Genomic DNA, 24,601 nt, shown 5'->3' on the forward strand with positions numbered 1-24,601 from the left:
ATAAGCACACATACTGTATAAAACAATATTATTTGTCTTTTTAAAAGAATTTAGTGTAGCAGTTGCAAGTTACGGACACTAAAGTATATTTTAAGATTACTGTAAAAAACGGCATTAAATGTAAGAAGGTAGATTCAATTTGATACATTTCTGGTAATCACACTGGAATCAAACGGTTGAATGAAGTGTTTTGATAGTTATTTTCATGTTATGTTTGTTCACTTATTGTAATAATCACGTATGGCTTGATTCACACTGCGATATTCATATAAAGTTCTTGAACAAACTCCTTTGTTTTGTGAATCTGGCCTTGAATCAGACGTTGATGATGTTTATGATCTTGGAAAGCCAGATTTAAGTATTAATTGTAAACTTTTCATTATCGAGCACCTCTTTATAAGGATACACGGACACAGAGCACCTCCAACATTAGGATTTTTCTTCACAATTAACTTTTTAATCAAGGCTCAATCAAAGCTGTGTGAACACTTTTGTTCTATGCTTGTCTAAATGTAACAATATCCTCCAAAACTAACGGAGGGAGTTGCAGAGTTTAGTTTCACGACTTAAGTTTCCTCTAAGAGCATTAAAGCTGCACCGCTCTCACTTCAGCTGCTGAGCCAAGTGAATCACTTTGGATGCATGACTGTGTCGTCCTGCGTCGCCACGTGAGGGATGAAAGCTGGACAGTGTCGTCAGCACATCTCAGGGTAAACCTGGACAGAGGTGGAGCAGGCGACGTGCCCTTTTAACGATTAAGCTATCGCCTGCACGTTTGATTGGATTACAGCCGGTGATTAGACCTAAGGAGGACACAGAGGGGTGTGGATCGTCTCAAACCCAAACACCGGTGTCTACAAAAGGCCCACACCTTCTCTGCTGTTCTCACCCTGAGTCCCACTGTTGTGTGACTGTGAAGAGGAACCACCTCCGCTTCACGGTAGACCAATTCGGGCTGACAGGTTTGCACAGAGGTCTTCAGCACACACGCACCTGAGGCATCTGAGAAATGGGCAACTCGTCAGGAAGCACCGTGGACGACCTGCAGGCCGTGGAGATGCACCTGTGGTACAAGAAGTTCATGACCGAGTGTCCCTCAGGTCAGCTCACCCAGCACGAGTTTAAGCAGTTCTTTGGGCTGCGAGGTTTGGACCCAGAGGCCAACGCCTACATCGAGCAGATGTTCCGCACGTTTGACATGAACAAGGTCAGATAATGCACTTTCTTCAGCGACTGCCAGTTTGTCTTGTTCATTTCAGCTTTTTTTTTTTGATACTGACTTTCACAGGAAGCAGACTCTATATATGCTATATAAAATAATGTAGGTGTTTGTTACCTGTCTGTTCTTCTTGTCCTTCGACTCAGGACAGGTGAGTGTGCTCCAATTCTCCAAGCTGGAAATCCAAGTTCAGATTATTCCTTTCCTGACCTGGGAAAGAAAATCCGAGTTTTGACTACAAATGGAACGCACCATCAATGACCAAAGTACACGTTGCAGTCCTTCAATGAATGAACAGTAAAATGCAGCAGAGCTCTTGGAAACGTCTCAGGGCTGCAACCAATGAGACGTCATCCAAGTCAAGTTTCTTTAGAAAATGAGGTGGTCAAAGTCCTTCACGCCTATGACATCACAAATCTAAGTGTCTTAAATCCTCACACAGAACTAGGAGCAGAGACTAGGATATTTACTGTCAGAGAAAGCAAACCAGAGCAATGACCTTTCAAGGTCAGACTCACGTTCCATTCTGACCAAGAGATCTTGTTTTAATCAAAAGTGGGACAGGGTCATCACAGGATGTTTCTGTCTGAGACGCTGGTGCTCGTCTATCTTTAGCTCACAGAAGGCCGTGGTAATCTGTATGCATGATTTAAACTGTGAGATTATCTATGAGACAATGCTTTGATGCCAAGACTGTTGGCCGTGTTCAGACACGGATAATCCTCGGGCCTGGCATGAATAATTACCTACCAAGCTCTTCTCTGTCAACTAAAGGACGGACGGAGCTTTGGTTTACAGTTGTCCCCCCCCCTCCCCCACAGGACGGCTACATTGACTTCATGGAGTACGTGGCAGCTCTGAGTCTGGTGATGCGAGGAAAGATGGAGCACAAACTGCGCTGGTATTTCAAACTCTATGATGTGGATGGAAACGGCTGCATCGACAGACACGAGCTGCTCAACATCATAAAGGTGCAGTCTGTCATTCATCTTCCAGAGACTGTGTGTAAAAATCTATGTTCCGGAAGTTTGGGAAGTAGAGTGGACGGAGCATTTTAGCCACCAGGGGGCGACACCACGGGTTGGCTGGCTCTCTTTGAATGGAAATCTATAGAGAAATGAGCTTGTACTTGTTGATTTGTAATGTCAGTTCTCGAGAGTTAGTTTCAGGTCTCATTCAGGAGCACAATATCAGCTCTGTTGACCCCAGAACATCAACATGCACTTTGACAGACACTCTCGTTCTCCAGTGTGTCAGAACTACGGTGGCCTTTGTATAGCAGAAGAGATGTTGCTCTTCATTTGTGTAGTAAGATTATGGTCTGGCATGGCTTTAACTTTACTCTCTCTTACCCTCAGGCCATTCGTGCCATCAATGGAAATGAAAGCCAGGAAACGAGCGCAGAGGAATTCACGAACCGCGTGTTTGACAGGATTGATATAAATGGAGACGGTGAGTGTGTCCTGGCGCCGTGCACAGACACACATTTATGAAGGAAATCCATTGTGGGTGGATCGCACATGTTAGTGGCGTCTGGGAGCCAGGAACAACAACGTTACAGGACAGTGAAAGGAGAACTACCTTTTAGATGAATCTGTCAAGTATTTGTCTGCTCCATAAAACGTTGATTGTTTTTTTTGAGGATGTTCTCAGATGTCATTTTGTCCACAAACCATAATACTCGTAATGATTTCTTTGTCAAGTGGAATTTAAAAAAAATGACTGTAGTCGTGGATTCAGCTCTGCTGCCTTCAAAACACACCTTTTTAAATGTACGATCCGGTTTTACAACAAATTACTATAGGATAGTGAACTCTGTTAAAGCTGCTCTGTCATTTTCTTTGTTTTTTTCATTCTGAAAAGTTACATTTAAAAGCACTATAGTCCTTTCAAGTCCTTTAAAAGCACTCCAATCATTTCAAAGGTACATTTCAATAATACAAAAGCACTTGACAATAACTGTGTTACTACATGTCACTCACTTTTGTTTACCTCAACAGGCGAGCTTTCGCTGGAGGAGTTTGTGGCCGGCGCTCGCAGTGACAGTGAATTCATGGAGGTGATGATGAAGAGTCTGGACCTGAGCCACATCATGGCCATGATCCACAACAGGAGACACAGCGTTTAACTCCGACTTTTTCCTCATTCCCGGTCTGACCCGGCAGCTTCAGTGCGACGTCGTCGCCTCTGGTGGAAAAAGGTCGTTTATCGACTGAGATTTCTATTAAGATCGAGTCCAGTTTCATGTTTTTTATCTTCATCTCTATAAGGGCGTCACACATGCACTTTAAACACATTTGGATGACTCAGTCAACCTTTGCAGACCGGTCCTCGTCTAACGATGCTCCACCGAGGCCACGTTAGCATGAAGGATGATCCCTCACACGGCTCACGTAGCCTTAGATACCCACCAGGGATAAAAGAGGCAGATAGTGAGGTAAAGTGGCAATTACACCCTGCAACCAAAGATGATTCCATTATTTTTGATTCCTCCGTATCACATGACTCACCCCTGTTTACCCACTCTTCTTGTGAAGCTGCAGTGAACAACAAAAACATGAAAACCAGTAAAAAATACTGATGTGATGCAGAGAAACTGCAATGCTCCCTTTTTTAATGTTTAAAAATAATCAAAAGTTCTTTGTTGTTTCTTTGGCTGAATGATTTGCTTCAGTTCAGTATAAATGCAGGATATTATGTTCATGTGTGTTGGAGATGCTCGGTTGGTGCCTTCTGACAGAAGAATACAGAATGTTTTTAGCTTCTGCTTATTTGTACAATAAAAAGAAGCCCTTCTAAAGCTGTGTGTGTGTGTGTGTGTGTGTGTGCCTAATGTGTAACATTTACTGGGTCCCACGTAACAACCTAAAGTCAAACCTGCACGAGTTACACAAGCAGTGTAATGAATTTAAAACGTTCTACATGATATTTTTCATGTCTATGGTGAAAAAGTCATTATAGCCAATAAGTGTCAGTTTTTTCTATCATCAATGTGCTCACACAAAAAGGACAAAAAACACGTTACAAGACAAAAATCCTCCCTTTTAGCAAGGTGGATGATTCACCTGCAGTGTCAGGGTCACTTTACGTCAGGTGGAGTGAAACAGCTGCAGGGTGTGACTGAAGAATACTAATGAGAAAGTAATAACAGCAGGAGTTAAACCCTTCTCTTACTTCACTACAAATAAATGGCTAAAATATTAAGTCAACAAAACCAGAATAATCAAATCAATTTGCCAATATGACTTTTATTTGTAACAAATGGTGTGAAAGTGACAGGAAGAGGGTCATCTATCAGCCACAAGGGGGCAGCAACATAATGAGATGATTTCTCCTTCAGTGTGTCCTTATCAAGAGAAATCCCCCCGTTTGTCTTACTGTCACAGCACGTCCTGTCTTCTGCTTCTCTCACTGCAGCCTCACAGGAAGTCGTAAAGATACTTGACAATATCAAAGTTCACTGTCCTGGAGGATAAATCACAACAAACAGCCAAAGGTCAGGTTCCCCCTGTCTCAGTCATGTCAGTGAACAGACAGACACACACACAGACAGACAGGCAGGCAGACAGACCTGGAAATGGCAGAGATGAAGTCCAGAGAAACTGCACATTTGTACTTGGGGGCGTCGAGCTGGTCATCGTGACTAACCTGAGTCAACAGCTGTAAGGTCACCAGAGACGAGATCTGCATGTAAAAGGGAGGAAAAAAACAAAATGTCCTGTTTTCCTTTTTAAAAACTCAGCTTCCAACACTTTGATGCAGAAACATCCTTTCGTGCTCAGGGCCATGAAGAGATCAACCGTGTTTGACGGCTGATCCCAAAACTCACCGGAGACTAAACATTAAAACATTACAACACTTCCAGTTAAAAATAGATGGAATTCTCATTTTAAATCCTCCGATTGTGTCGTGCTTATTCTCTTTCATTCGCTCTGTGTGGCTCATGGAGGAAAAGCATGACAGTAAATGACTTCCTGTAGAGAAGAAACATCAGAGTGCTTTTATTACAGATGTCAGTTTCATTCAGTGCAGCAGCAGCAGCAGCAGCAGCAGCAGCAGCAGCAGCAACGATGACCCGTTACACTTGAAGTCATCTGGGGAAACATACTGTAAGTCATGATTATTTGTCCTGGAGAGCAGGATCAGCAAAGGAACAGCTTTGTTCCGCAGTGATCGTCACAATACAGCAGGACTGGGTGAAATAATAGCAGTAAGTATTAAATACTGAAAACATACAGTTGTAACCTTCAATGTAAGATGATATCTGATGTGTTTCTTTGGCTTATTCATGTTTAATAAAGGACAAGAAAATTCCCTGTAAACATGGTCAAATCCTAAGGTAAAGAAGTCAAAAATATGCAAATGCTGTGAAAAGAACTGAGTGTAGAATGGTGGAATGTTACCTGGGAGAAAATACTGGCGGAGGGAGCGACTCTGCTGTCAACCACGCTGTAAAAAACAGCCAGCAGGCGGTCCAGAGGGAACGGCTTCGGCCCCAGAAGATGGTTACTCGTCTGGAAACATTGTGACATGAAGTCAACTTCCACGTGACACTGACCCAGAACAAAGTGTGCGTGATGTCAACATTGCTCACCTTTTCGTTTTTCTTCAAGAAGTTTGTTTTTTTAATTTTACCATGGTGCTGCGAGAGAAAAACACAGTTATTCACAGAAATCAAGCGTCTGAGTTGAGGTTAAGGAAATAACCACAAAGTAAGGACGTGGGGGTAAAGAACATTAGCACTGCAGCTTTAAATTTCCTTTCACATCGCTCACAATGAGAGATTTAAAATATCCTTAACAATCAAAACTAAACCCAAAGAAGAACAGTCTGACTGTTACTGACTGTTCCACTAAATCTGATTTACACAAGGAGAATCATCTCCTCTCCTGTTTATTTTGAAATATTGAATTAATCAAAATTCAATGACACACTTTCAAAAACAGGCCACACGGCAGTGTAGTGGTTAGCACTCTCGCTTTGCAGTGAGAAGACCCGGGTTCGAGCCCCGGTTGGAACAAGGGCCTTTCTGCATGGAGTTTGCATGTTCTCCCCGTGTGTGCGTGGGTTCTCCGGCTTCCTCCCACAGTCCAAAAACATGCAATGTGGGGATTAGGTAAATTGGACACTCTAAATTGACCGTAGGAGTGAGTGTGAGAGTGAATGGTTGTTTGTCTCTAGTTGTGTGTGTGTGGCCCTGCGATGGACTGGCAAACTGTCCAGGGTGTATCGCCCGATGTAGCTGAGATTGGCACAGCACCCCCCGCGACCCTCTGGTGGAGGATAAAGCGGTTAGATGATGACTGACTGACTGACTGACTTTCAAAAACATTTAATGACAAACTGTGAGTGACGCTGTTGTCATCTCTAATGCTTCCAAAGCACTTTGGTAAATCAGTCTGACTGAGGACTTTTGTTGTTGCAGTAAGTCATCCTCTGTCACCCTCTGTCATCCTCTATCATCCTCTATCATCCTGTAATCACTCTCTCTTTCCCCCCCCGTCATTGATGGAAAGAGAAAAATGTCCTACCTTGAGGAAAAAGCGTTTATCTGTGCGGGCTGGGTTGTAAGACGCCAGGTAGGCGGCGATCAACAGGAACTTTGAGTAATAAGGGAGTTCAACGTGAGTGTGAGCAGATAAACCTGAGGGGAGGACACAATCAACCAGTGTGACACGTTTACAAGCACAGACGTCAGACCACTCCACTCTTCACCAGCTGTTTCCATGAAAAGTGAAGAGGGTGGACAGTCGTTGTGAGCCAGGATGTCTCGTTGTTGTTGTTGTTGTTATTATTATTATTACCTTTCAAAGCTCCTGCTTCCTTCTCCTCCATTTGCTGCATCTGCTCCCACTGAAGACTGAGGAGAGAACACACACACACACACACACACACAGACAGATCAGAGTTGTTTGTTGGCGACACAAATAACAAAAACCGTTCGACGTCGGCTCAATGTTGATGTGCTGTGACAAACCTGGAGACTTCTCGGAGATAGACCGTCTGCATGGCTTTTTTTAAATGAGGCTCTATATTTCTCCACAGCTTGTGTGTGTCGCTCTCTTTCACTGAAAACACAGCAACATTATGAAGACACAAGGTCACAGTGAGAGTTTTATCGAGAGAATAAGATAAACATGAAAGACAATTATGGCTGAGATTTCTGCTCCTCTAGGGTCAGAACTCTGTTTCCAAACTGTACGGATTAACATAATCTGACATACAACTAACTGATGAAAGCAGGGAGATATGATGTGTCACCATAGCAACATGACAGGGGGAAATAACTCTTCAATAGACACAAAGAAGAGATTTCTTGACCTCCATCAGCTGTCAGATGAAAGATAAACATGTGTTTACCTTTTCCTTCGGCCAAAGGTTCGCAGAACTTTGAAAAGTTGAGGGCAGCCTACATGAAAAGGAAGTAAAAAGAGAAAAAAATCAATGATGCCAGACTGAAAGAAAATCTAAAACAGTGAGAAATCATCACTGTGTGTGTGTGTGTGTGTGTGTGTGTGTGTCTGACCAGATGGTGCAGCTCTCTGAGGTCTCGACACACTGAGTAGAAGACTCCCAGCAGGATGTTAATGTAGGACGAGTAAAAGTCGGCTGAATATGAAGGGTGACTGTCCCTCGACAAGATCTGCTGCAGATCACCTGTCAATCACACGCACACAACCAACATACATGTGTTAGAAAAAGGATTTACACGTAAACAAGATCCCGTGTGAAAACACAGCGACTGCAGACTCGAGTGTTCTCACGTCACACACTGCATCTGCCAAGCGTGGCAACACTCTCTGTGTGAGTGTGTACGTACGTGTGTGTGTGTGTGTGTGTGTACATGTGTGTGTGTGTGTGTGTGTGCACATGTGTGTGTGTGCAGGTGTGTGTGTGTGTGTGTGTGTGTGTGTGTGTACATGTGCGTGTGTGTGTACATGTGCGTGTGTGAGTGTGTGCGTGTGTGTGTGAGTGTGTACACGTGCGTGTGTGTGAGTGTGTACACATGCGTGTGTGTGAGTGTGTACGTGTGTGTGTGAGTGTGTACACATGCGTGTGTGTGTGAGGACGACGATACCTTTACTGTAGTCGGGGAAATGGAGCACAAGTGGCTCATAACAGCCCGTGTTTGGTCTGAACTTGTCCCAGGTGATTTCACTGAGCAGGATGACGGTGAGGTTGTCGTCCACCTGAAGAACAAATGTCAGTACAATGTACTGTATCATATACTGCATATTTCCCTTAAGTGGCTCCCGCTGTAAATACTTTGAATATGTATATATATTTTTTTTTACATATCCTTCTAACTTTGTTGAAGGTGCACTGTTTTGTTCTTTCGTCTCTACTCTTATCTCTTCACTTGCACTACTAGAGCTGTCCTTTCATCTCATTGTACACTGTATAATGACAATAAAGGTGATTCTGAGTTCACATCTCACACACACACACACACACACACAAATATGGCAATACATCAATATTATATCTATATGAGTCAAGATATGGTCTTAGTTTGTGGATATTGTCATGGTTTTAAAGGCTGTTGCATTTGTGTAATACACTAAATATTATCAAGTAAAGACTTAAATAACATTTTAAAAGGTCACTCAATAATACTCATCATTATTATTATTATTATTATTATTATTACACCACATTTATAGTCAATTCTAACAGACGTAAATATCCATCATTCACACAGGTAAAAGGTGTATTTGAAGATCATGTAATACAGATCATAAACAGTTTCATGTTTTATTTAAAGTGTATTGTCACTGCTTTTCACGAGTCCAGAGAAACAATCTGTGTGTAGCTATACAGAGATATTATATAACAATTCCTACTCAATTATTTTCTCGATCAACGGATTAGTTCATTTGGAGATAAAATGTCAGAAAATGTTCACATTTGAGGACCTCGTTGTTTAAAAAAAACAACACAAATACTTGACAATGAATTAAATAATGGATTATTCGTTGCAGCCCTACAATGATGTCGTCATTTTATGAATCAATGTTCTGTAGAATACTTCAAATACAAATAAAACCCAAAATAAATTCAAAATACATGCAACTGTTTCAAAAGAAAGACCGGAAAAATCCCGACTCTACAACACTAAAGACATCTGTTGACCCTTTTTTTGCAGAAAGACCAGAATAAAAATGATAATTACATATATTAGTCACATGCATCCTCATTATCACTTCAGGACTCTGTCGAGCAGAATCCTCTTAACACCCACAATCAGTCAGATTTCACAAGAATCAAGTCATCAACTGAATTTAAATTTACTTTCATTAATTAAAATGTTGTGATTGGCTTTCATCCACCTTTCCTAACATTATACAAGAGCTACACGTGCGCATGCGCACACACACACACACACGCACACGCGCACACACACACACACGCACACACTCAGCTCCAGTTCCTCTCCGTCATCTATAACAAAAAGTGCTTCCTCACCAGTTCCTGAAGTCGCAGCAGCGCGGGGAGGAGGTTGACATCAGCGTCTCGCAGAAGTTCTGCTTTCTCCATTACCTGAAAAAATACATGCGTCACTTTTCAATGTCAGTAATGATAAAGCTGACAAATCTGTTTTCTTTATTACTTTATTGCTTTATTTAGGTCTCATTTGCATGTGCGATCATGACTAATCATATTATTATATAAACATTTAAGTGACACAAATCAATTATTTAACGTGACACATAACATGCCGGGGATTAAAGTGATTGTAAAGGGATGAAAATGATCTCTTCTCACGTGTTAACATCATGTAAGTCGGTAATATTCTCTGCTCTAACCTAAACCCAACCCTAAAACCTGGTCTTAACCCTGTAAAAGACCTTTAAGGTTGTGGGGCCGAGACAAAATGTCCCCACAAAGATAGGTTTGCATGAAAATAGTCCTCACAGCCTTATAGAGACAAACCTTAGCTCTAACCTCTACCAGTTGCTCAGAAATGAGGTTCTGCCTCTTTAGGAGCAGGTTTTGGTCTCCATGAGGACTTCTGGTCCTGATAAGGTCAGTGTTTATGCCAGAAAATGTCTTAAAGAGGTAAGAAACACACACTGAGGGTTTTTATACGGTTACAGAGTGTGTGGTTATTACTAAACTATATCTAATTCATCTTTACTCATAGCTAATGAATGCAGAGTAGAACTTTGAAGTATTTCTTGTAGTTGAAGTATTTTCTGGTTGAAGGTAAAGCCACTCACGATGTATCGCGTCTGCGTGGCAGGAGAGTCGACGCACTGATGTCTGTACACGCGTACAAAGTCTGACAGAGAGGGAGTGCGAGGGAGCAGCGAGGCGGCCTCGCAGCCAAACAAGGAGAGCAGCATCTTTTCAAACAGCAGCGCGTTGGAAACACATTCCACGCAGCTGATGGTGGCGTGAGGCAGCTGTGAGAGAGACCAACAATCTCGTGACACATTTCACTGAACCAAACATCAAAAACGGTCCACAAAATACACGTTAAATGAACTTTCTGTGCCTAAAGCTGATTAAAGATTAGTGGCGTCAGCTGGAAGAACTCCACGGACAAAGTGACTAATAAGTCAAGTTGTGCAGAATATCAACACTGACACGTGGGATCTTCTGATGAATGAAACACCACCTTCTTATTTAACGCTGTTTAAGTCACTGAGTCAAACTCATTTATGTCGTGATGAATGTGTGTGTGTGTTGTCCCTGGACACACCTCTGCTGTCTGCCTGTGGTGCAGGACAGAAGATAACCAGAGACAAAGTCAACATACAACATAAAACACTGTTAAAGTCTGTCAGAGTCTCTCACCTCAAGCTCCTTCAGCAAAACCTGCATCACATGACTTTTCCCCGAAGCTCGATGGCCGTAAACAAAGATGGAAGGGTAAGAGTACTGCTGCGGCTGTGGAAGCAACATTCAACACAGCTTTGTTAACTGTATTATCCTCAGATTTCTTCATCTCAACGTTTAGCAGCTCAATCAGTGGTGGACGTATCATCACACTGATATCGTTCATACTCATTCACACGCCTTTGCTCAAGGACACGCAGACCGGCGGAATGGTACCTACAGCCTCCTAGTTCACCTTTTCATGACTTGTACATACATTTTTTATGAAGAAAAATGACTTTGGACTTTTACTATTATTATGAAAAATGACTCCAACATAGTCATTTTATGATAAGATACTTGTACTTTTATTAAAGTATCCCTTTTAGGTACTTTATACAACAACAACAATAATATAACGTACTGCCAGACTGCCAGTACATTATATAAACAATTACTCATTGATTATTAATCATTACTAAATTAATCGTCAACAATTGTGATAATCGATGAATCGGTTTGAAGCTTTCTTCATGATTAAAAGAAGATTTCTGATTGTTTCAGCTTCTGAAATATGAATATTTTCTTCATTTCTTTGCTCCATAAAACAAAGAGTGAATCATTTTGATTTGTGGACATTTCCAGGTTTGACAAACATTTTTTAACGTTTTCTGACGTTTCATGGCCCAAACGATTAATCGAGAAGATAATCGACATAGTTGCAGATGGGGGATTTCAGTACCTGTCCCATCAGAGAGAGCAGCAGCCCAGTCTGTGCTTCTCTGCACGGAGTCTGCTCCGTGACTCTCCGCAGCTTCTCCTCGTCATACCCTGGATGTTGTAACACCGACGTCATCCTCGCTTTTATATTTTCAACCCGAAAAACCGGGTGTTTTCACCGTTAACGCTAGTGGAGGCTCCAACAGCAGCGCGAGCTAACATGGAGCTAACGCGTCCCTGACGAACGTCGGTGACAAAAACTGACGTGAAATGTTGACTGAGAATGAACCGGAGTGACGTGTAAACACCCGTGTCTGAACATTCACCGTGTAACAACCGTAAACTGTCGTGGAAAAACTACGTCAAAGTTAAAAATTACAAACACAAACACACACACACTGCTGCAACGGTTTCGCGCGCGCCTTCAGATTACGTCACAATGACGGCACGTCGCTCACCAGCCAATTACAACTCACTGCGGCATTGTGGGTAATGTAGTTCCGTGAGAAAATACCAGGAAATAAAGGGAATTAAGAGTGAAATTGTGTCTTATTTCCTGTTCAGTCCTGATTATTTCTTAGCGCGTGTGAAGTGAAATGTTAGCACAATAAAATGTGAACTTGTTTTTACACATTAAGAGAAAAATGTTCTCATAATTGTATAAAAACGCTCAATTCGAACTGTTAAAGAATGTGTTTGGAGGTGATTTCAATGATTATTGATTACTTCATTATAAATTATACATATTAGAATATAGAATAGTTCACTACAATGACACTGACATTGAAACCTTTTTTACGAGAGAGACGCTTTTGCAACGTCATGCAAACATTTGGACAAACACGTTATAAACAACATTAGAAAACAATACAAACAAATAATATATGAAACAAATGATATATATATATATATTTGTGTATATGCACGTGCATTTGCCTGTTTTACAATGTTTACAAATGTTCTTTGAGACAATTATGTTTGTTTATGATGAGCATAGATTAGAATAGAAATGCATGATTGTCATGGTACAGAACATTCATCTTAAATGCAAAATATAAACTAAAAATAAATCAAATAAAACAAAGACTGAGACATAAACCATAAGATTATTAAAGTTGTTATTGTTTCGTTGACGTCATAGACGTTACTTGTTTCCCTCAGTGTCTGTTTAAGATTTCGCGGGTGTGATGATGACACGTCACACCGGGATTAGAGGATGTGGGCTGGTCCTGTAATAAAATCCTGCTCGGCTCTGCTCAAACTCTGATTCAGCTGCTGCTGCTGCTGCTGCTGCTGTCGAACACACGGAGCGTGTCAGCGTTTCACAGACACGAGCCTGTGCGTCCGTGGGAGAACAATCACGGAAAAGACACGGTTGATCGGTAATTAGACGAGGACTAATGCGGGACAAATCCACGGGCTTCCTCTGGGTGGGTGGATGGATGGATGGCGCGTGAAGCACCGCGAGCGCACCTGCAGAGTGAGGAGTAAAAACCGGAGGAGAGGTTGTCATGGAAACATGAGAGCGGCGATGCTGTGACCACTGGACCGAAGACAGAAGGAAAAATAAACATCCGTTTGGACAAGTTGTGCGGGACTGGATCAAAGGCACCGCTGCGACAGATGTTTCTTGCGTGAGGACGCGCGCGAGGTGATCCACGAGCTGACTCCTGCATTCACACGGACACGCACACGGAGGCTATGGTCCCCGGGGCCCCCGGCATCGCCACCACCACCACCACCACTATGCTTCCAGCATCCGAGGCTGCCAAGATCTACCAGACCAACTACGTGCGCAACTCCCGCGCCATCGGCGTCCTGTGGGCCATCTTCACCATCCTCTTCGCCATCGTCAACGTGGTGTGCTTCATCCAGCCCTACTGGATCGGGGACGGCGCGGACACCCCGCAGGCGGGCTACTTCGGTCTGTTCCACTACTGCATCGGTAACGGGCTGTCCCGAGAGCTGACGTGTCAGGGCAGCTTCACGGAGTTCGGCAGCATCCCGTCCAGCGCCTTCAAGGCCGCCTCCTTCTTCATCGGCATGTCCATGGCGCTCGTGCTCTCCTGCATCGGCTGCTTTGCGCTCTTCTTCTTCTGCGGCACCGGCACCGTGTACAAGATCTGCGGCTGGATGCAGCTGGCTGCAGGTAAGTGGACCGATTCACCGCTCAGCCGATATTATTGGCATGCTGGAACTTCAGTCACACAAAATTTTGATTCTCCATTCCTTGTTTCATGTATGGGCTACATGGGGGGGTAGTGTCTAGCACTGTTGCCTCACAGCAAGAAGGTCGCTGGTTCAAATCCTGGTTCAACAGAGTTTGCATGTTCTTCACATTTCCTCCCTCAGTCCAAGAACATGCAGAGCTTCATTTTGAGCATCGAGTTTGGCCAGTAGGGGGCGGTCAAGTGAAAAAAAAGGTCTTTGAGGAAATAATGTTTTCTTTTTTTAAATGTGACGATAAGTAGTTGACAATATAAACGTATATATGATGCAAACTTCATCTTTGATTGAGTCATAACTTGATGTTAAAAGGTGCACGTTTGAGGCACCTGCTCTGACTTGACCACAGGTGTAAATGTCAGAGGGAACAGTTGTGACCTGTGACCTCACCTGAGGATAAAGCAGTGTTAAAGTTGCAGTGCGTGAGTTTGTTTATCATGAACAAAAACAATATGACATTCTTTTGATGCTGCGTCCGTCATCTGTTATGGGCGGTGCCAATGTGGGCGGGGGCAAGAAGAACGTTTTGCATCCAGGTGTCAGCGTTTAGAGTCGCTTTGGGGGCGGGGTTAGTGTGTATGAAGATAATATAGGGAAGCTCTGTTTCCCGTACTCCGAGTTCACACCGAACTGCGACAATCGCGTTTATCGTGTCGTGGGATCATTTTTTGGCACGATGGGAGCGTGTATTGATTAATTAAAGCATATTTTTGCCATTTTTGCCAACATTATATCCTGGACATCGTCATATATCAACAAAGACAACTGAGACAGATTTGTGTGTGTTATCGGCAAAGCAGACATTTGTTTTCAAGCGATTCAAAAGTTATATATAACAAAACCTCATGAAAAATTGCTGGAAAAATAAAAGGTATAATGTGACCTCCCCTCAATAATGAACATGAAATGAGAAGGAAAGGCACGCCCATCCATCCCCACGCTCACTTAAATGTTATTGATGCTCTAATGCGTCCTTGTTTGTGTTCCTCGGATCAATAACTGAAATCAATTCTCTCATAATCAGTCATTATAGCGTTACACTGTAACACTGATGTGATCCTGAAAATCTTTTTTTTTTTTAATACCAAACACTGCGAGTGACTCCGAGCGGTGTCAATCCTTTTGATTTGTTTGTTAAGACAACGACATTAAAACGCTTATTTGTGACAAAGGTTTTGTCGAAGAAGTCGTAAAAAGACAAAGTCAGTGGCAGCGGTTTTTTCAAACCTAAGGCTCTGAATTCTTTAAATAATTCAAATAAAATCAGATACTGATGCTGACCACTTTAACATCCCATAATAAAATACACACACGTAAACTGAGTGTGACCTACAGTTGTTTTCTGCTGTCGTTTGTTTTTATCTGCAGAGAATGATGTGAATGTGTGTGTGTGTGTGTGTGAGTGTGTGTGTGTGTGTGTGTGTGTGTGATCATCCAAACCATTTACTGCACAGTTTCACTGCACTTCAGGCACATCTGCAAGTGAGTGCATTCATCCATTCATCCATTCATGCTTTCACAGAATATCTACTGGAGTAAATCTTGTTTTAATGTGTGTGGTGTAAAGTCTTTGTGTTCTTCTCACCTCATAATATTTGACTTCTTCTGATGGTTTTAACAAATCTGGAGGAACATTTTCAGAGATACAGTAAAAGATATCTTCCATCCTGCAGCTAAGTGTTTCCGTGCATCTGTTAAGTGTTTCCGTGCACCTGTTAAGTGTTTCTGTGCACCTGTTAAGTGTTTCTGTGCACCTGTTAAGTGTTTCTGTACACCTGGTATCAGCAGAAAGCCACAGAATCAGAGGTGAGGTAACTGGAAGTGCTCTTGAAGCGCTTCCAAGCACTCACTCCATTTCCTGGTTGTTTGACCAACAGCAGAGAGCCACCTCCCCTCCTCGCTGCCTTCCCTCCTCGTGTCCTTCCCTCCTCGTGGCCTCCTAAGAGCCTCAGAGCTGCCTCTCAGTCCAGTCAATAAAAAGCCCATTTGCTTGCTGGAGGTTTATTGATCCAAATGTTGCTTTACTAAAAAAGACAACAAGCTGCAGTTGGAGTGTTGTAATTCAGTTGTGTTGAGTTGTGTTATTGTTCAGTGTGACAGACGGACAACTCAGAGACGACTCGCTGTCCGCCGATCACGCGTGATCACGCTCTGACTGACAGTTCTTCTTATGCCAAAGCATGTGTGCGTCGTGTGGCGGCTCAGTTTCACGCTTGTTTTAAAAAAAAGATCTGCGATACTGACCGATACTGACCGACAGTGACCGACACTGACCGACACTGGCCCATACTGGCCCATACTGGCCCATACTGACCCATACTGACCGACACTGACCGACCCATACTGACCGATACCCATACTGACCCATACTCGACCCATACTGACCAACACTGACCGACACTGGCCCATACTGACCCTCGACCGATACCGACGACACTGACCGATGCTGACCCATACTGACCGACACTGACCCATACTCCAACACCGACCCATACTGACCAACACTGACTGACACATACTGACCAACACTGACTGACCAACACTGACTGACACTGACCCATACTGACCAACACTGACCCATACTGACCCATACTGACCACACTGACTGATGCGACCCATACTGACCAACACTGACCCATACTGACCCATACTGACCAACACTGACTGACACTGGCCCATACTGACCCATACTGACCAATACTGACCGACACCGACCACTGACCGACACGGACATACTGACCGACACTGACCGACCGACACTGACCGATACTGACCGACACTGACCCATACTGACCGATACCCGACTGCCCATACTGGACCGACACTGACCCATACTGACCCATACTGACCGATACTGACCGATACTGACCCATACTGACCGATACTGACCGACACTGGCCCATACTGAATGATACCGATTTCCATCACTAATGAGAAACATGATTGATTAAATCAACAACAGCTTCATCAAAAATGAAAATAATCTTAAGATTACAGTTTAAGTCATATCGGGGGTATATTTACAGATATCTGATCATTCTTTACAGCTAATATTGGCCCAAACCATGTTTATTGTTTATTTAAAAACGGCACTCACGTCCGTGTTCCCGCTGTCGACGGCGAATGATTTCCCGTCATTATTTCATATAACGTGATAACAATGTTACAACACAGTCGTCATAAATGCAGAAATGTTCCCGTTTGATTCATTCTTACCATTTTCTGTCCATAAACAAGTTTAAAGTCATGATGACTGAAAACATTCATTTATACTTTTTAGGTAAACAGTTTGTTTCAATCTTGTATTATTGTAGTATTGAAACCCTTCTATTCATTCAGTCTCTCTGTATACATTTAGTTTTACTGATCAGATTATAATCCACAGTTTTAAACATGACATAAACTGCATGTACAAAGTGTTCCATTTAAAACTAAAGCTGAGAGCTAATGACATGAGCTCGCTCCTTATCCTCGTATCATGAAGGACCGGAAGAGAGTGTGAGAGGCTTTACAGTGACGTGACATCATGAGACTCTCTCACTCACTCACTCTCACACTCTAACACACACTCTAACACACACTCTCACACACTCACTCACTCACTCACTCACACACTCACTCACACACTCACACACTCACTCACTCACTCACTCACTCACTCACTCACACTCACACACACACACACACACACACTCACTCACTCACACTCACTCTCACACTCACACACTCACACTCACACTCACACTCTAACACACACTCTCACACACACACACACACGCCCTAAACTTCATCAGTTTCATCAGAGGTTCTGTCCTCATTAGGACCAGGTTTTGGTCTGAACAAACACACTGCTCTGTCTCTGTCTCCAAGTGTCCAGCTGTGTCCTCCTGCCCTGCAGAGGGTAGCAGAGGTCACAGAGGTCACGCTGCGGTTCCACAGCGAGTCAAAAAAAGAAACAGAGTGTGTGTGTGTGTGTGTGTGTGCGTGAGGATTAAGAAAGTGGATCACCTCCTTTGACTGATGAGGATTTTAAAGGGACAGCGTCAGATATTCAGCCTGAGAACACAGAGAAGTTAGTGATGATCCTTTTGAACGATGACATCATCTGTGAAAAACACCAACAAACAAAGAACGAACGCGACGTCGTTTCACAGTTAAAGGGGCGGTGACGTGACGGACAGACAGACGGACAGACAGACTTAACCGAAGCTAAGCTAATCGATATGGTTGTTGTGGTTCATCAGAGTCACTGGTTTGAAATCCTCCTCTTCTTCAGGTCAGCGTTGTCTCTCAGCGTCTGATGGACGTTGTTGTCGTCTCGTCTCCTCTCAGGTTAAGTGTAAGAGCCAAAACTAAACTCACTTAGATCTTAGATCTTAGATCTTAGATCTTGGTCAACAGAGCGTCTTCTCGTCCTCACATCGATCAATGAGCTCGTCTCAGAGGAGGAAGATGTTTGATGACGCTCTGTGGTCTCTGTGGAGGACTGAAGAGCTCAGCGATAAGTGAGTATAAGCCCCGCCCACCAAGCAGAAAACCAACAGAGGAAGAAGTCGCAGAGGAAAGTCCTCCGAGCCTCAACAGGCAGACAGACAGACAGACAGATAGACAGACAGACAGACGAGTCTGAGGCCGCTGCAGCAGCGTTCTCTTCTTCTTTGGTAAGAATGCGTGAGTGAAGTTTCCAGGAAAGGAAATGAAGTGGATGTGAGGTCCTCTGAAGTCATGGAAACCAGACCCTGTGTGTGTGTGTGTGTGTGTGTGTGTGTGTTTGTTGACAATTATTTTTGAAGTCATGGATCACAGAGCACAGGCTGAGCGTGTGTGTGTGCGTGCGTGCGCGTGTGCGTGTGTGTGTGTGTGTGTGCCACACATTCACGCGCTCGCTCGTTGCCATGGAAACGCCACCGTCAGGGCGGCCGCTGCCTCCGCCGGCAGCATCCCATCATTCCCGTCCCTGAGGAGCTGCAGACAGTGAGGACACACTTAAGGGAATTGATGCACCCCAGTTGCAGTTCAAGGCGTCGCCATGGCAACGGTGCAGAGCTCCAAAATGTTTTCACGATAAAAAGATCGTTTTCTCTTAAGAAGGAAGAGAATCAGCAGTTTGACCCACTGATCCACCGCGGCCTCCATCACCAAAGTTTAAATGACGTCCGTCTCCAGTCAGAACTCTGTCCTACATCAGGACGGAGACACAGACTGAACCAGTGTCGAGCAGCTGAGGAGTTCAGCCCGTCTCCATGGCGATGCAGCATCTTCCTCATCCACGTTCTATTTGGAGCGACCTCCTTCCTCCTTCCTCCCAAACATGAGGAAAAAAAAGAAGCTTTAATTAAAACTCAGAGGACGATTTTTTCCACGTGAGACTTGACTTCAAAGACGTGAGACGGCATCAGACATCGTCTCCTGTGTCCTCTAACACCTCCTCCTCCTCCTCCTCATCATCACTTTTATGCAGATGAACACGAAAGAAAAGCTGAGATTGTGCTCAAAGCATCCCATAATTTTCAGGGCTTTGTTCTCACATTTGTGCGCAGGAAAGTTTACATTAGAAAAACTCAGTTACATTTAATCTGCTTTTGTGATGAGCTCAATGAGGACAAGCTAACGGCTCAGGAAGCTGCCAACTCTCCTCCTTCTTCGTCTCCTTCGTCTCCTTCGTCTCCTTCTTCGTCTCCTTCTCCTTCTGAGACTGGAGTAAAGTGCTGCATTTTCATTCCCTTCATGTCTCAAATGAGCTTCATTGAGATTCTTCTCTTGTAAAAACTGGGCTCTTCCTCATTTAGTCGTCTCTGCGTCGTCATTTAAACACAAACACACTGAAGGATCTCTTCCTCTTCCTCTTCCTCACATGTTTAGAACCAAACTCACCAAAGTTTACGTCAGGTGAAAATGTCTGAACGTGGTTCAGTGAATGTGTCAAAAATAGGAACACACACACACGCACACACGCACACACACACACGCACACACACAGCTGCTGAAAACTCAACACGCGACAAAACATGATCACTAGACTACGTGAGAATATTTAGAAAAACAAGGATGAGACGAGGTTTTCACAGTTAATGAAACTAAAACTGAAATAAAAAAGAAAACAAACTGAAAAGTGAAAATGTGCTTCATACTAACACACATAAATGTCAATGTGTGTGTACGAGTGTGTACATACGTACGCAGGTGTAATGTTGGTAGGTGTGAAGCGCAGGCCATCGCGGTGTGTTGCAGTATCGCAGGTAATGCAGGTAAGGTGACGCAGTAAAAGGCATTTGTGTGTACTTCCGTGTGTATCAATGCAGTACATGTGTATCGCAGGTAAAAGGGCAGGTACGAGTTCTTTTAAACCATTATTGACTTTTATGTCACTTTCTATCGTTTTTTGTTCATTTTAGCTGCGTAAACTTTAATGCTATTTGGGATTGAATTATGGTCAAAGTTTCACAAAAATCCTCTTCATGAAGTTATTGTTTAGGGTTCATTTGAAAAGAAATGTTAAGATCAGAAGATTTAAATATTAAAATCAAACATTTATACCGTCATAGATGTATTTTATTAAAGCTTTTTGTTTTGAAAAGAGAGAGAAGAGAGGGAGAGAAAAGAGAGAGAGAAGAGCGAGAGGGGAGAGAGAAGAGAGGGAGAGAAAAGAGAGAGAGAAGAGCGAAAGGGGAGAGAGAGATGAGAGGGAGAGAGAGAGAGAGAGAGAGAGAGAGAGAGAAGAGAGGGAGAGAAGAGAGAGAGAGAGAGATGAGAGGGAGAGGAGAGAAGAGAGAGAGAGAGAGAGAGAGAGAGAGAGAGGGAGAGAGGAGAGAGAGAGAGAGAAGAGAGGGGAGAGAGAGAGAGAGAGAAGAGAGGAGGGGAGAAGAGAGAAGAGAGGGAGGGGAGAGAGAGAGAAGAGAGGGAGAGGAGAGATGAAGTGAGAGCTGGCCTCACGCTCTGTTAAAAACACACGCTCGTGTTTTTGGATTCAAAACCAAAGTTTGTGTGAATATTTGACAGAAAACAAGAATTCCTTTCATTCTTTACACGATGTTCATATAATGGCTGTGGTCCTCAAACTGTGGTACGTGTGCCAACATTGGTACATGAGCTTCAAATATATTATAAATAAGGTAATAACAGGTGACATCACTGCACCAGTGAAGTGTGAAGCATATTTCACTATTTCTGTCGCTGACTTTGCTCGACATTTACACCGCGGTATTTTAACGTTGATGTATGTATTCATTTATTTATTATTATTATTATTCAAGTGAAGTACAGTGGTGTGTGCGTTATTTCCATGTCGTGCAATAAAGGTGCAATAAAGGTGCAATAAAGGTGCAATAAAGGTGTAATAAAGGTGCAATAAAGGTGTAATAAAGGTGCAATAAAGGTGTAATAAAGGTGCAATAAAGGTGTTAAGTGTGCGCCTGTGCTCTGGTGACGCAGGCACGTGTCTGATCCTCGGCTGCATGATCTACCCCGACGGCTGGGACAGCGACGAGGTGAAGAGGATGTGCGGCGAGCAGACGGACAAGTACACGCTGGGCGCCTGCTCGGTGCGCTGGGCCTACATCCTGGCCATCATGGGCATCATGGACGCTCTCATCCTCTCCTTCCTCGCCTTCGTCCTGGGAAACCGCCAAGACAGCCTGATGTCTGAGGAGCTGCTGGGAGAAAGTAAGAGCAGCAGCCTGGGTCCTGCATGGTTCACATGTTTCTCTGCTCTGAACCATGCCGGACCCGGGTCCCTGAAGACCAGGACTGGGGAACACTGTTGTTGTGGCTCCAGAACCGTTTTAGTTTTCTCACTTTAGAAGAACTAACAAACATGTGACCTCAGTGCCTTTAATCAGTGCTGGTCTGGTGTTGGTCAGACCAGCTCAGACCAGCTCAGACCAGCATGGAAACAGTTGTGGTCCATGGTGGTTTGTTCTGTATTCATTTGTGTGATTTTTAGAACACTGCGGTTTCAGTAATTAACGCTGAAACGGAAACAGAAGAAAAGAAAAACGTTTGATTTCAGCTCAAACACAAAAGACCGGAACACAGACACACACACACACACACATTTACTCACATGGTTCCACATGCACCAGTTATTCATTTGCATACATTAGACACACACACTGAACCTTTGACACAAGAGGCAGACTTTGTACAACACTGCCACCTGCTGGAGAGAGGTGGTTACATCATTCTCCAGAACAAGGTTATTCATAATAGTTGAGTTTTTATTTAGTTTTTAAAATGTGCTTAGTTTCCGTTAAGTTTCCATTAGTTTGAGTTTTTTGTAACATGGAGTGAGTTTTCGTCAGGTGAAAGGTCAAAAGTCGTAATAAACGCACAATAAATAATAAATCCATTTATCGTTTTTACTCTAGTTTTTGTTTTTATTTCACTTTATGAAAATGTTTTTTATCATGAAGTTTAATAAACTGGCTCCATACTCACCAAACCTCCGTCTCTCCTGCAGAGACCGGGAACAACGCCATCTGACTTAAAGACGGAGGAAAAACAGTCACACAGGTGAGAAAGTTAGTGACACGTAAATGAAATTTTAAACTTTAATCTGAGCAACAACTGAGCAAAGACGCTTACGCAGCATCAACAAAACTTTTTTCTTCTGAAAACATGGTGAACATTTCCCAGAGATGGGAATTCTTTGATCAGGTTGTTGAAGTGCAGACGACTGACTTTTCTTGTTGCTCACAGGTCTTTCTGCCGAGATGTGACACGTTACTCCAGGACACAGCTTCTCTCTCCTCGTCCGTCTTGTGGATGCAGAGCTGATGTGTCCATAGAAGAATTAAACTTCTCCAGAGGAGGTCGTCGTCGTCGTCGTCTGGACAAAGATGACCTCACGGCCGTGTGGAGGTGACCGGGACGACCTCACGTCCTCCATAAAAAACACCCTTGGAACAAAAAAAGAATTCTCTGAATTGACCTGTTGGTCTGAACCGCTGGGCGTGTCCGTGTGAGGAAGGCTGCCGTCGTTCAGCTTCAGTGTGTGTGTGTGTGTGTGTGTGGGTAACAAAAGAAGAAGAGTGACATCAACACAAACATGTGAAGACATTTCTGGACTGTACAAACAAACTGGAAGGACAGTGACGTCTCCTTCTTATTCAGTGTTTGATGTGAAAAACCAGACGTCAAAGGTTTTAATGGGGACGTTTTTGTATATAAGAAATACAAACTTCACTAGAATAACTAGATAAAAAAAACAACACTATTATCTGTGTACAGCTATATGTTGATTATGTCCCACGTGCGTCGTCTTATGGACTCATATTAGTGTGTGTGTGTGTGCCATTACTGTAATCTGTAATCTGACGCTGTTGTGATGTAAAAACGGCCACAAGAAGCTCATTTGAACCTGAAATGTTCAGATGAAGTTTGTCTCTTTTTTCATTATCTGACAAAACTTCAAATGAAACTAAAACAATATTCTAAAATGTCACTCAAAGTGGTCTTATTCACTAGCTAGAGACTGTTAGCCTGGTTTAAGCTAACAGTCGTCTAACTTCTATTAAAATTATTGTTACTGAAAAGAATTTGAAGACTATTTGACTGTTAGCTTAAAAAAGGGAGTTGAATCAAAATTGAACAAAGTTATCACAATCATTTGTTTGCTAGCTGCACGATAATAGCTTAATTAGCATAGGTTTGAGGCTACAGCTAAAAGAAAACCCTGTCAAAATACATTAAACTGTAAATGTGACTTTAAAAACATAAAATTGACACCTTTTGTGCTAAAATGTCATGGAGAGTGGGCTTATTCACTAGCTAGGCTGTTAGCTTAGTTTAAGCTAAACAGTCGCCTAGCTTCTATGAAAATGATGAATTAAAACTATTAATGTTAGTGGATTTGAAGACTATTTGACTATTAGCTAAAAAAGTACTTAAAAAATGCAAAGTTATCACAACTTGGGGAGCAGGCTCGTTTGCTAGCTGCACGTTATTAGGTTAATTAGCGCAAGTTTTAGGCTACTTCACTTTAAACTTTCCATGTTACTAAAAAGCATAAGACACAGACGCTGGGAGTCGCCTCATTTGTTAGCTATAGCTTAGCTTTGCTAAGAAATGAACAATAATCCCACTACAATGGGATTCCCGTTAAAATATGATTGAAAACAAAATGGGGAGTTAAAATTCGGTGAAACTATTGAACCAAACCTCTCGTCTAATCCAAACGTGTGTACGTTACGTAATGCCTGAATATTTGATTTCAAAATGACTGTTTTAAAAAAACTCTTCCGTCTAAAACATCACGGTTGTTTCTTTTCTGTATGGATTTGTCCGGAGGAGCAAAGATGTACATCTTACATTTTATCATGTGACATAACAACAACAACAACAATAATAATAATGATAATAATAAAAACAAAGACCAAACTGTGTTAGGAATGTGTTGCTTGAGTGTTTTTATCACGTCCGCTGTCTCAACCAAATATTAGCTCATGAAGTGTGCGTGACTTCAGTGGATACAGTTTAAGCGGAGACACGCCTACTTATCTATTTAAAGTCAACTAAAAACGTGCTCAGTGTAGATGAAGTGTGTATTTTCATTCACACGTCAATATAGATGTAGATAACACAGGGCAGTTTAACCATTTTAAAGATTATAATCTC

At 42.9% G+C, this 24,601-nt stretch overlaps 3 protein-coding genes across 3 annotated transcripts; 2 read left to right on the forward strand and 1 right to left on the reverse strand.

Annotated features, from left to right (window-relative positions):
• The first annotated feature begins 491 nt into the window (after positions 1-491).
• On the forward strand, positions 492-4,019 carry guca1a (guanylate cyclase activator 1A). Its single transcript, XM_044021234.1, has 4 exons — positions 492-1,207; positions 2,041-2,190; positions 2,578-2,671; positions 3,220-4,019. Exons 1-4 carry the CDS (start codon positions 1,010-1,012, stop codon positions 3,345-3,347), a joined length of 570 nt encoding a protein of 189 aa, XP_043877169.1. The 5' UTR covers positions 492-1,009; the 3' UTR covers positions 3,348-4,019.
• Positions 4,020-4,447: 428 nt separating this feature from the next.
• On the reverse strand, positions 4,448-12,493 carry orc5 (origin recognition complex, subunit 5). The gene is made up of 14 exons (XM_044021689.1): positions 11,784-12,493; positions 11,021-11,113; positions 10,441-10,626; positions 9,686-9,760; positions 8,298-8,409; positions 7,746-7,876; positions 7,580-7,628; positions 7,197-7,287; positions 7,024-7,079; positions 6,751-6,863; positions 5,814-5,861; positions 5,623-5,733; positions 4,791-4,903; positions 4,448-4,684 (listed from the first exon to the last, which is right to left on the reverse strand). Exons 1-14 carry the CDS (start codon positions 11,895-11,897, stop codon positions 4,639-4,641), a joined length of 1,338 nt encoding a protein of 445 aa, XP_043877624.1. The 5' UTR covers positions 11,898-12,493; the 3' UTR covers positions 4,448-4,638.
• A 521-nt stretch (positions 12,494-13,014) lies between these two features.
• On the forward strand, positions 13,015-24,339 carry lhfpl3 (LHFPL tetraspan subfamily member 3). Its single transcript, XM_044021690.1, has 4 exons — positions 13,015-13,910; positions 21,419-21,649; positions 22,446-22,498; positions 22,685-24,339. Exons 1-3 carry the CDS (start codon positions 13,463-13,465, stop codon positions 22,466-22,468), a joined length of 702 nt encoding a protein of 233 aa, XP_043877625.1. The 5' UTR covers positions 13,015-13,462; the 3' UTR covers positions 22,469-22,498; positions 22,685-24,339.
• Positions 24,340-24,601: the final 262 nt, after the last annotated feature.

This window comes from Solea senegalensis, linkage group LG3 (genome assembly GCF_019176455.1).
Source record: "Solea senegalensis isolate Sse05_10M linkage group LG3, IFAPA_SoseM_1, whole genome shotgun sequence".
NCBI classification, from domain to species: Eukaryota; Metazoa; Chordata; class Actinopteri; order Pleuronectiformes; family Soleidae; genus Solea; species Solea senegalensis.

Coding starts and splice junctions, on each gene's coding strand:
- guca1a (XM_044021234.1), top strand. CDS start 1,010: ATGGGCAACTCGTCAGGAAGCACCGTGGACGACCTGCAGGCCGTGGAG. Junction 1,208..2,040: donor GCACGTTTGACATGAACAAG/GTCAGATAATGC, acceptor CCTCCCCCACAG/GACGGCTACATTGACTTCAT. Junction 2,191..2,577: donor AGCTGCTCAACATCATAAAG/GTGCAGTCTGTC, acceptor TCTTACCCTCAG/GCCATTCGTGCCATCAATGG.
- orc5 (XM_044021689.1), bottom strand. CDS start 11,897: ATGACGTCGGTGTTACAACATCCAGGGTATGACGAGGAGAAGCTGCGG. Junction 7,877..8,297: donor TTTCCCCGACTACAGTAAAG/GTATCGTCGTCC, acceptor TGTGATTGACAG/GTGATCTGCAGCAGATCTTG. Junction 7,080..7,196: donor TATCTCCGAGAAGTCTCCAG/GTTTGTCACAGC, acceptor TTCTCTCCTCAG/TCTTCAGTGGGAGCAGATGC.
- lhfpl3 (XM_044021690.1), top strand. CDS start 13,463: ATGGTCCCCGGGGCCCCCGGCATCGCCACCACCACCACCACCACTATG. Junction 13,911..21,418: donor CTGGATGCAGCTGGCTGCAG/GTAAGTGGACCG, acceptor CTGGTGACGCAG/GCACGTGTCTGATCCTCGGC. Junction 21,650..22,445: donor TGAGGAGCTGCTGGGAGAAA/GTAAGAGCAGCA, acceptor TCTCTCCTGCAG/AGACCGGGAACAACGCCATC.